This window comes from Macrobrachium nipponense, chromosome 36 (genome assembly GCF_015104395.2).
Source record: "Macrobrachium nipponense isolate FS-2020 chromosome 36, ASM1510439v2, whole genome shotgun sequence".
NCBI lineage: Eukaryota > Metazoa > Arthropoda > Malacostraca > Decapoda > Palaemonidae > Macrobrachium > Macrobrachium nipponense.
The window spans coordinates 55,179,748-55,192,128 of NC_087220.1; the positions used below are offsets into that span (position 1 = coordinate 55,179,748).

The 12,381-nt window shown below is 41.8% G+C and overlaps 2 protein-coding genes across 7 annotated transcripts in view; one reads left to right on the top strand and one right to left on the bottom strand.

Moving 5' to 3' along the window:
• LOC135203456 (poly [ADP-ribose] polymerase tankyrase-like) overlaps positions 1 to 2,328 on the bottom strand; it is a 22,713-nt gene extending 20,385 nt beyond the window's left edge. Inside the window, exon 1 of the mRNA XM_064233181.1 lies at positions 2,280 to 2,328. Within this exon, the coding sequence (XP_064089251.1) occupies positions 2,280 to 2,328 (49 nt within the window). The remainder of the gene's footprint in view (positions 1 to 2,279) is intronic.
• Positions 1 to 12,381, top strand: part of LOC135203676 (uncharacterized) — a 192,104-nt gene that overhangs the window by 137,041 nt on the left and 42,682 nt on the right. For 4 of the 6 annotated variants that reach the window (XM_064233568.1, XM_064233566.1, XM_064233569.1 and 1 more), the window contains exons 2-3: positions 7,454 to 7,561; positions 8,028 to 8,209. In XM_064233568.1, coding sequence (XP_064089638.1) covers positions 7,532 to 7,561; positions 8,028 to 8,209 — 212 coding nt within the window. In that variant the 5' untranslated portion in view covers positions 7,454 to 7,531. Of the gene's footprint in view, positions 1 to 3,355; positions 3,511 to 7,453; positions 7,562 to 8,027; positions 8,210 to 12,381 lie in introns of those variants that run through there. The other 2 variants (XM_064233567.1, XM_064233570.1) reach the window with 2 other exon arrangements.

Consider the following 12,381-nt stretch of genomic DNA (forward strand, 5'->3'; position numbering starts at 1 on the left):
AGAAATATCTACTTTTTAATTTTGTCAGAAAAAAAAACTTTTCCTCCATTCTTTAATGGTTTAATTTGTTTGCATGAGAAACGAACAAGGTGACTTTCTTTTGGTTTTTTTTTTTTTTTTTTTTTTTTTTTGGGGGGGGGACTTTTTTTTTTTTTTTTTTTTTTTTTGTAGATGGTATTTTTTATACACGAAAGTGCCACTCTCTCTCTTTACTTTAGGGTGTTAATATACTGTGTACATACATATTCACAACGAGTAAAACTGCGCCAAAGTTTCTTCGGTGCAATCGAGTTTTCTGTACAGTGTATAATGCTGTATGAGCCGTGGCTCATGAAACTTTCAGCTTCGGCCGGTGTGGCATGTCCTGTATCGCTGCCTGGCAGATGCACAATTATGGCTAACCTTAACCTTAAATAAATTAAAACTACCGAGGCTAGAGGGCTGCAATTTGGTACGTTTAATATTTGGAGGGTGAATGATCGACATACCAATTTGCAGCCCTCTAGCCTCAGTAGTTTTTAAGATCTGAGGGCGTTAGACAGACAAAACTGGCACACCAGTTCCGTTTTACAGACAACAAAAAACGTGAGGTAGCAAGCACGGATTGATTCCGTGTTGTCAAGGAATTTTAGAAGCAGGAACTGTGATGTGCGTCTCATTCCAAAACTGAGTAACATCAATATGATTTGGTCCCTGGTGTTGCCATGGTCCCCCAGAAAAGCCAAAAGACCCCATTAAATAAAGTGGGGTTCTTTGCGGGCTTAATTGAGGGGGCCCAGGACCCTCGTTATCCAAGGGGACCTGCTCGCGCCATTACTGTAGAAATCTTGAAGACAGGGGATCCACACATTTCAAATTGGTTCTTTGTCTCTTATTTTTTACACATGGCATTTGTTGTAACCTATTCTAATATCTTTCTTGAATGTGGTTGAATTATTTTGGATAATCATATTATTGCGAGGCCGAAATCGGGTCCCAATTTGGTCCCAATTTCATGGGGACAAAATTTTGTTTATTATTGCTATAGATTTAGCTGATCTTATGCTAGCACTGGACATTTTAGTTGTGTGTAATGACTCTCTCTCTCTCTCTCTCTCCTCTCATCTCTCTCTCTCTCGTCTCTCTCTCTCTCTCTCTCATCTCTCTTCTCTCTCTCTCTCTCTCTCTCCAGATGCTGGTAACAACTGGGGCATACTATGACACTTCAGTAGGTCTGAAAATGAACCCAGCTGAGTAGAGGATGCTGTTGTCATATGTGGGAATTCGGCCACGTGTCTTGAGGAACATTACAAGAAATTCCTCGAATTGCATGTGGATATCAAGATCTAAAAAATATATTAAACATCTTCAAGATGACTTTGTTAAGTAAGCCCTTTTGTTTTTATAGAGAAACCAGGTAAGTTGTGTAAACATAAATGCTCTTCGTTGTTAACGTGGTGATTTTCATGGTATTATAATGAAGGGAAAGGGAATGAAACACTGGTAAGATGTTACCTCAGGTTAGGATGTAGGTACACGTAATTAATGCACTGGTGTAGAATAACTTGTGAAGTTTTTATGCGTGAAGATTATGTCAAGTGTTTTATGCGTTAATATTTAATGCTCAAGTCCCGAATAATGCATATTTATTTTATGGTTAATTTGTATTAACAACATGTGTGAAAGGATCCATTTCATTCTATAATAACCCCGCATATCTAAATCTTGTCTTGTTTCATTCTTTTATCCGTCTTCGTTCATTACATTATTGGTATTCCGAATTATGGGTCCTCGCAGGTCAGTGCCTAGGATGCTTGTTTCGCCTGTACAAGGCTGTGTTTAGTAGTTGATTGCGACACTGATCAAAATGCTTATGTCACATCCTGGCAAATTCCATTGTGCCACATCTGCAACCGGACTTACCACTCCAGAGCTGTATTGATTTGCTAATAAGTACTGTACAATGCAGAATGGTCTTTACATTCAGGAAATACAGCATGAACAAGTTCTCCCCGATGCTTCTTGCGTCTTCTCTAGAAAGGTTAGAAATTGAGGACCTTCCAAGTACGGCATTTACAAAAAACCTTTTGTGATATTTTGTTGACAGCTCTGTATGTCATTACGTATTTCATTCCCTAACATGTAGGTTGCTTGATTATTGAAGTCGTGTTAGAATTTTGAGTAGATTTGATGGAATCTTGTATTCCGTTCGAGTGGGAACCCACTGCATGGGACTGACTCAAGTTATACCATACATACACGACAATCCTATAAGTTACTGTATACCTGTACAAGTTTACCTTGTATCCATACACCATAACTACTCTCCAATAAATAAATCGCCACCATGTGGTTGTTAACAAAGGTACTGCAGTCACACTGTTAAGTACTTAACAACGTCGAATTGACTGAACTACTCGTGATTTTCAGAAATATTTGACTATTTTTTCATTTCTCTCTCTCTCTCTCTCTCTCTCTCTCTCTCACACACACACACAACACACACACACACACACACACATATATATATATATAATATATATATACTATATATATATATATATATATATATATATATATATATGTGTGTGGTGTGTGTGTGTGTGTGTGTGTGTGTGTGTGTGTGTGTGTGTTTGTATGTGTGTGTGAGAGAGAAAGAAATGAAAAAATAGTCAAATATTTCTGAAAATCACGAGTAGTTTCAGTCAATTCGACGTTGTTAGGTACTTAACAGTGTGACTGCAGTATCTTTCGTTAACAACCACATGGTGGCGATTTATTTATTGGAGAGTAATTATGCGTATGAATACAAGGTAACTTGTACAGGTATACGTAACTTATGAAACTGTCGTGTATGTATGGTAGAGTTCAAGATAAAAGTTAACGTCGTGTTGTGAGCAGCCTTTATTGTCTTGTTAAACTTTTCGATAATTAGTTTCGTATTTGTATATGAACAGGTATTGTTAGTTTGATTTTATAATTTTCTTGAAAAACATTTCTTATAATAGGTAATATATTGCAATTGTGGTAACTTGTTAAATATTCTGATTGTTTTTGTTTATGCAATGAACCAGTTTCTGAATTGTCTCCGAAGTTCGGTGGACATTTTGAGTGTAAACAATCTCTGGTCAGTGTTGCCAACCGTGAGGTCTGTAGGGTAACAGGTATTGCCACGGAATCTGAGTAGGGTAATTTCTAGATGCTTGTCTTTGTATTTTATTAAAAGTAACCAATGAAAAAACAAATTATTAAATATTTATATATCTTAAGGCCGGACATAGGGTAATAAGACAGTGAAAGTAGGGTCATTTCAGTGCCTTAGGTAGGGGAAGGAGCTCGTTGATGGTTGGCAACACTGTCCCTGGTCTGGCGGGTGGTTGGACTCCTTCAGAGAGCTGTCAAACACCTGTCATAAGCATATAAAGTATACTACAGCCTAGGTAGTCATATGTAATGTTAACGCTTTTATGGTTTACAGGGATAGTTTGACTGTATTTTATCTTCAGTAAGCTCGCGGTCATGCTACTATAGGTAGGTATTTTGTAAAGTCTTTTAAGATAATACCAGCACCATCGGAAGTGTAACGTTGATTTAGTACTAAAGCTACTACTAGGAAGGCCTATTGAGGCAATGGCAAAATATTTTTTTATCTTTAAATATGCCTTGGTTTGTTAGGCCTCCAAGGTAACGTGTTGAAGGTGATTAGGCTAAGCCTGAGGCCACCGTACTTGGGTTTCTAATACTACTAGTCTTGGCCAACACAGCTTCATGTTTTTATTTGTGAGCCATAGGTAGATGGGTATATAGTCCTACGGAAAATGTTAGATGCTAAGAACTTGTAGCCTACTTTATATTTTGTTGACAAGAGTGGATCACTCTATCCCAACTGAGTAGTCTGAAAGCCTATTAGCTACTAATAATAGTCAATTAAGCACTGTGGAGTTTCAGTTGTGATAGCAGTCAGGATAAAACCACCGATTAGCCTATAAGGTAAAAAGGAATTCAGTTCAAACTATGACCCCGGGAATAAAAAATTTCATACTTTCACTAATATAGGCAACAAAATGTTGTTTTATTGTGTTGATTACAACTGCAATCTTGAGTAAGATCAATAAATGTTACATATATACACTAACATTGTTCAAATGAGTGCTGGGAAAGATGGTGTCCATCCGTGACCAGACCCATCCATCCACACAATAGCCGCCATATTGGATTTCAAAACTGCCTTGAAAACATATTTTACGAAGAGCGTCACATGCTTATTTTAGCTCGTAGGGGGCTTTCATATATCACATTATGTTGACGAAACTTCAGTCTTTTGAATGGTATGCTTAGAGTTGTAATTGTATTCTTGTTTCACCAATTAAATATAGAGTGAATAAGACCCGTCCAGCGTGATTATGGTGGATTGTCCGCGATTTTTTACCCTAGGCCTTAATCTATGTGAGCTAACTGACTGTATACTAAACTAGTACATTTTAATTCAAAGGCTGTAGGCCTAATACAGAAAACTTTTTGCAACTCAAGCTGCTGATAACGGAGTTTAGGCCTATTGTTAGGAACAAATCGGTTACGATTGTTCCCTTGGTGGATTGGTTTTTGCTCCTCCTTTGTTTTTGTTTTTTAATTGCTGGCGAGTTGAACGTCTGGTGGATGCGTCAAACTTCGTCAGTCAGGTTCTGGAGGGCAGAACAACCAGCCAGGTTCATAGCGGCAGAGAGGCAGAGTTTTGCAGCAGAGCAGCGAGAGTATCTGAGGACGAGTTGGTGGTTGTATCAACCCTGTCTTGATCGTCCAGTGGTCGAGGAGGACTTCCATACTGTATCTGAGGTCGAGATGGTTGTTGTATCAACTCTGTCTTGATCGCCCAGCATTCGAGGAGGATGTCCATATTGTCTCCAAGGACGAGGTGGTTGTCGTATCGGCTCTATCTTGATCGTCCGGCATTGGACTATTGTCCCTCGATTGTTTGAGAATAATTGTTCCCCGCTTTGGCTCTGTGTACAATTATGCCGCTTCAGTGTCAATTTTAATTATGTATTACGCTGCCTATTTCTATTTATTATATTTAAAGATTGTTATAGCCCTTATACAGCCTATTTTGTGATAATTCTTTTTATGTTTAGATTGTGATTTTTCATGGCTTTGTTATTGAAGGGTGGATTTTGTTTCTTAGACTGATTTTACATATTATTGTTAGTTTGTAATTTTTTTGCGTTTTTGCCACCCAGAACCTTGACTCGCTGTACATAATGTATTTAACTCTTGTAAATAAATTAATTTTAAGGTAACTTTTTGATTTTGTTATGCTCCTCCCTCCTTTGTTTGTCACCTGTCATCAGTCATTACAGCCCAATTGCTTATTATTTTTAAGAACCTGTCGATCTCGAGAGTCGAGATCGTAATACCTATTGAGGAAAGAACTTGGTAATCCTACAGCTTAGGGGTCCAAATTCACTGCTTAAGTTTTTGTTCAACTATTTTCAATTTCCTCATTCAACAGATCTGCAAACAGAAGTGTAATTGCCAAGAAATGAGCAGTTTATCTGCTTACAGAAGTGGAGATCATAAACAAACAAAGGAAATTAAGCTGTGCACCCCACGCGAATAGGGTAAATGACCGAGCGGCGACATTAAGCAGCCACCTCTACCCAGAAACGTGGCCACTTCCAGAACAAGCACTTGAATTATTTCATTATTTCGTAATTAAGGAGAAATACTTACCTTCGAGAGGAGCGTAGAGGTCTCGCTGTGCTACCTGAATGGGCCACAACTCTTGACTGATGCTCTTGGAGGCGAATTCAAGTACTTTTTTGGGAAGGTGGCCACATTCCAGGATCGGTGGCCGCTATTTCCCCAATCAATCATTTACCATAGTTAGCGTAGTGTACCTGCAACTGTGTCTGTGGAGTGGCGCTTAGGAACCCGGCATGAGTTCCTGCTCCTCAGTAGCCACTATTTGATAAATCTGAAAAAATGAATCTATACTCCTGTTTTTTTTTCATCTGTCCACCCGCCTGTGGTGTTTTTGTATGGCAACACTGCGTCCCGGGCTTTAGATAGTCACATTCAGCTTACATTCAACGATTATTAATAATATCCTATTTCGAATATTAACGGTGTAATTCGCATACAGTAAATTATTAAAACACTTTTTCAGTTGCAATGTACACCCAGATATCCTTTTATTTACCTAAAAACTTACACATAGCGTAACTATCTAAAGCCCGGGACGCAGTGTTGCCATACAAAAACACCACAGGCAGATGGACAGATGAAAAAAAAACAGAGTATAGTTTATCTGCTTACCTAAGCAGAGATTTACGATTTTCTCAAAATTCTATGGGTCCGTATCCCCAAAGACATGTTTTTTTTATTTACGTTCCCCTTATTCCCATTGTTTTTTTAAACAATCTCTGCTTCTGTAAGCAGATAAACTGCTAATTTTTTCATGAATCCATAAATATTTGATAAATCTGAGCGCTGTTCTTGACTTTACGTAATGCCACGAATTTGGACCAATACACTCTTTTCAAAAGAGTGCTTTCAGCAAGGTTGATATAGCTTGTACAGTAAGTCTAGCTTCAAACTTATACCTCAGATCGCCAGCTTACTTTGTGCAGTCCAGTAGTGCTACCATTGGCCTCTCCCTGTAGCCTTGGCTGAGATTGCATGGGTTGCATCCTAACCAAACGTAACCTAATCAATGGAGGATGAACCTAATCAATGGAGCTTCATCCTACTGTAGCCTAGATCTTTCAGTCTGCAACTTCAACGCTGGCCGGAAGGTTTAGACATTAATTTTACTTTATGTAGGCCTGTGTGATATTTCTTATGTATCATTGCAATTATGATGCATTTTATTTTACATGTTACCTATAGGTTATGGGGCAAATATATATATACATACTAGTCTGATGGCTAATAATACCTTTAGGTACCAGTTGTGTTTTTGGCCTGTTTCATTTTGCATAAAGCCATGTTAGTAAGAGTTTAGTAGGGAAGGCACCTAACAAAATGTTGTAATGAAAGAACTAAATTTTGTTTCTAGACCTTTATGTTTTGTCTTACTATAACAAATATCCTGCAGATCTGGTTATATATTGACAGAGGTACAGGGTGTTCCACAAATGTAGAGCTTAACCTAAAAATTGTCACCTCTGATTTATGAAGTATGTTGAAAGATAGTTATTGTTTACATTAGTGTGATGATGTTGAAAGTCCTTACCTCCTAAGGGTCACCAGAAAAAAAAAAAAAAAAATGATGATGATGATGCTTTAGTAGGAATGGCTTCTTGAATAATTGTAGCAACTCATACTGTAATTCAGTTTTATTTACTACTTTGAAAATTAACTAAATACAATACTGTACAGTATAATATCTAGATTTTGAATTACTTTTGTATGTATGTGACAGTATACGTATTGGGCTATCCTGTATATTAAGTGCTGTAATGTGTATGTGTTACAGGTCAGAATGCCATGAAAGATGTGCTTTCAGCTGCTATAAGGTATTAACAGAGCAGCCAGTGTTGTAATTCCTGCCAAGATGGAAGAGAAATGTTTTAAAGGAAAAGAGGTATGTTACTCATTTTCAGGATTTTTTTGCTTTGAGAATTACTGTCATAGATCACATTTTCCTTGCAAACCAATTTCTGTTTAATTACTTTGCACAGGGTTATAAGTGATACTATTGTTTTACTTTACCTAAGGTAGATTTCAAGTACTAGTACATGTTTATACAGATTTTTACTTTTGTGTATAGGACTGATTAATTGTTGCGCTGACCTTAGTCTTGAAGCTTCTGAAATTCAGAACTGATGCAGTGCATATTTACCTTCTGTGGAGATTAATTTCTGCACAAGATATAAAGTTATAAGCATCAATAGATTAAGTTTCCTGAATTTTGTTTCTGTATTTCTTAGTTACTTTTTCACATTCAAAAGAAACCTGGAGATAGATATCAAGGTCTTAGTCCATGTTACCAATTATTAACAAAATAATACAGTAATATTTATTAAATGATGGCTGTCTTTATGTTTCAGGAGGAGGGCAATGACTTGTGGTTGACCCGCATACCAATACCAAAGATGCTAGAGTTAGCTGTGCATCAACTAACCAATAAGAATTTACCTACTCATTTCATCGAAGATGTCCTGCCATCCCTTTGTTTCAGTCTACCTCCAAATAGTGGCGCCTGTTGTCGTATACTGCAGTCTCTTTCTGAGTAAGTTTGTTAATTAAAAGAATTTTTTTTATAAGGAATTACAAGTATTTTGACTGAAAATGTGATGCAATTGAAGGTCCTAAGTTTGATTTTGACATGAACCATGGAGGTGGAATTCTCATTTAAACTTAACTTTCAAGACTCTTCATTAATATCCCTAAATGAAAAAGTCTGCAATATCATTGGGACTCTCTCTCTCTCTCTCTCTCTCTCGCTCTCTCTATCTCTCTCTCCCTCTCTCTCTCTCTCCACGGTTATCGTAGGGTAAGAGGCAATTTTTTTATTTTTTTTTTTTTTTTTTTTTTTTTTGTACCATGAGGCAGATGGAGAGAAAAAGTTAATTTAAGTTTGATCTCTCTCTCTCATACTTATATCTGTTTGCATCTTTAGTATGACATACAAAAAGAAAAAGCAGGGGAAACTTTTGAGTTCTATTTACCCAATATGCAAAATTACTTCATGAAAATATGAAGTTGTTCATTCGCGAACAAGGCTTCGGTCTTAACAATAGGATCATTTCTAGCGCCTAGCTGGGTCCGGTTAAAAAGCAGATGAAAGCAAGGAATCTTGTGATATCTGGCAACACATGCGTAGATCGGGTGAAGAGTGGTCAAGGACCACGCACCTACGCCACCGCGTCAGTCTTTTCTTTAACCGCCTGGGCAAGTAGTCGTGGTTGAGCTCTCTTGGCCTTTACCCGGTTCTTTGCCCGTTTTGTTTGTGTTTAGTGTGCGGGGCTGATATTATGGCTTCTGCTCCTTCTCGGCCTCGTCAACGTGTGTGCCCCGGATTCCAGGTTTGTTCATGACACTTACCTGCCAGATATATATATAGCTGTATTCTCCGAAGTCCGACAGAATTTCAAAACTCCCGGCACATGCAGTGGTCGGCCAGGTGGTTAGTACCCATTCCTGCCGCTGGGAGGCGGGTGTCAGGAACCATTCCCATCTTCTATTCAGATTTTTTCTCTGTCGCCGGTAATGTAAACACCTGTTTTCATTACCTCCGCCTAGGATTTTGGAACTTCATTGCCGCTTAAGTATCTTGGTTGTTTTCTTTTTGGTTTATTAACCCCTCTTATGCCGAAGCCCTAAAAATCAAAACCTCTCCTGTATGCCGGCGCCGGTTTGGAGTGAGCGCAGAACCGGAAAAAATAATTTTTTCAAAAAATCACAGCGCACTTATTTTTGAAGATTAAGAGTTCATTTATGGCTCATTTTTTTTTTCATTGCCTGAAGTTTAGTATGCAATCATCAGAATGAAAAATAATATCATTATCATATGTAAATAATGTGATATATGGTAGCGAAAAAAAAAATTCATAGATAATTGTATTCAAATCACGCTGTGCAAAAAACGTCAAGCTAACGAGTTACTTTTTTTTTTTTTTGTTTGTTAGGTAATTGTTTACACTAAATTGCGATCCTTTTGATATAATTAATACATAGTAAAAACAATAAAAGCCAACACGCCGGAAACAAAAATATTTTGTTTCCGATACGTAATACAAAAAAAAACCATCGGTCTTTAACAATAGGAAGTAGCTAGCGGCAGCTGGAACGGTCGTAAGCTTCGAACAAGGGGAGAACGGTAGTTAACTGCTTGTCTGATCGTCGCGCGCCGCGCGACTGGGAGGTAAACAAATCACTTTTGCTTTCGGCCATGTGAGGATAGGACGTGCTCGTCATCGCTCTGCCCGCTTTGTCGTTTGCTTTGAGTATCAGCCCTCTTTTTTCCTAGTGTGTTTGAGAGTGTATGCTTGTAAGTACATTTACATTTCTTTTTTCATTGTAATAATGAGTGATCAAGAAATGGAGATTTCGCTGCGCCCCCCAGTCGCCCGTAGAGTGTGTCCCGGGCTGGAGGGGCGTAAATGCGGCGGATTCAGATCATTTGTGGATGTGGATCCACACGAGGGTTTGTACTCGGTGTCGGGGGCGAGAATGCTCCCGCACCGAGCCATGTGTAACATGTATGAATTGGTCCGAGGCGCAGTGGGTGCTGTACGAGGGCAGGAAGAGACTTAGGCCCGCCAAAGAAGTCATCGAAAGTCCAGTGACTCCTTTGGTAACGGACACTTCGTCTTCTTTCCTGCCCCCGGCCAGCCCCCACGTTTCGCGCCTTCCCCTGCGGGGGGGGTAGCGGAGTCCTTCTCCTCTCTCGATCCGTCGAGTGTGGAGGAGGGCGGGCCCGCCCGCTACCCGGAAACGTCCAGTTGTATTCGGGGTCTTCCGTCCGCTCTGGGTGGGGTTCTTCTCCCCCCCAGGCGCGAGGAAACCCCTCTGACTAACCCGACTGTTGCTTCCGCAGGTGTGCCATCAGCGAGACGACCTGGGACAGGTGTGGGAGTCGCTGGGACTGCAGGGAGTGCCTAGTATACAGGGGTTGATTCAGCGGTTGGCGGTCAGCAGTGGTCACTCATGGTACGGGTAACCACTACCACTACCACAATTTGTTCCGATACGTAATACAAACCCTCGGTCCTTTAACAATAGGAAGTAGCTAGCGGCAGCTGGAACGGTCGTAAGCTTCGAACAAGGGGAGAACGGTAGTTAACTGCTTGTCCGATTTCGTCGCGCGCCGCGCGACTGGGAGGTAACAAACCACTTTTGCTTTCGGCCGTGTGTGGGAAGGACGTGTTTCGTCATCGCTCTGCCCGCTTTGTCGTTTGCTTTGAGTTTGAGTATTTGCCCTCTCTTTCTGTATAAATCAGAGTGACTGTAAGTACTTGTACATTTCTTTATTGATCTTGCAATGAGTGAGGAAGAAATGGAGATATCACCGCGCCCTCCAGTCGCCCGTAGATGTGTGTCCCGGGCTGGAGGGGCGTAGATGTGGAGGTTTTAGATCATTTGTTTGATGTGGACCCTCACGAGGTTTGTACTCGTTGTCGGGGGCGAGAGTGCTCCCGCAACGAGCCCTGTGTCATATGTATGAATTGGTCCGAGGCGCAGTGGGTGCTGTACGAGGGCAGGAAGAGACTTAGGCCGCCCAAGAAGTCATCGGAAAGTCCAGTGACTCCTTTGGTAACGGACACTTCGTCCTCTTTCCTGCCCCCCGGAGGCCAGCCCCCACGTTTTGCGCCTTCCCCTGCGGGGGGGGTAGCGGAGTCCTTCTCCTCTCTCGATCCGTCGATGTGGATGAGGGCGCCCGCTACCCGGACGTACAGCTGTACTCGGGGTCTTCCGTCCGCTCTGGGGGGGGGTGCTTCTCCCCCCAGGCGTGAGGAAACCCCTCTAACTAACCCGACTGTTGCTTCCGCAGGTGTGCCATCAGCGGAAGGACGACCTGGGACAGGTGTGGGAGTCGCTGGGACTGCAGGGAGTGCCCAGCATCCAAGGGTTTGATTCAGCGGTTGGCGGGGTCGGCAGTGTCACTCATGGTGCGGTGACCACCTACTACAACCACAGTAACGACACCAGCATATGAGATGCCACCGCATCTGGTGTATAGACGCCACATATAATGTCGGTGACACCCACGGCTGCCATACAAAAACCCATTACTGCCGTGCCAAAGAGGGACGGTGCCACCACCTGGATTCTTTGTATTGCCGACCCCGGACTTCCGTCTGCCCCAAAGAGTACCCCCCTGGACCTGCCGCCATGGGCCGAGGATGACGGTAACTGCCGACAGGACGCCTGGCTCTCCTGTGGTACCTGCCGTGCCTGCCGTACCTGTTGCTGTCCCAGCCGCTCATTTCCTTTTCAGATCAGGGGCCTGCGCATTCTCTTTCAGGTGTTCCTGCCGTTCCTGCTGTTCCCGGACCTGTTCCTGTTGTTCCTGCTGTTGGTGGTGCTGTCACAGTCTCAGGTCTTTCCGGACAGGTGCAGTCGGGCCCTGTTGCTTCGGCAACCGCCCCGGCTCCCTCCTGGATGGAAGACCTGACGTCTGTCCTGCGGAGCCTGGCGAAGAAGAAGAGGAAGAGGAAGAAAGGTGTCGTCGTCGTCTTCGTCGTCTTCTTCGTCGTCTGCTGCCTCTCCTTCCCCTTCGACTTCTAAGGCTAAACAGCCGAAGAAGAAGAAGGTTGCCTCCTCCTCCCCCCCTAAGAAGACTCCTTCGGGGATCTTCTAAGGGCCCGGCTCGCTCAGGCGAGCTGGGGAGCTCTTCTGCTGGTCCTCCTGTTCTCGGGCGGGAACGGGGCCCGTCGCTTCTTCTGCAAAGAAGAAGTC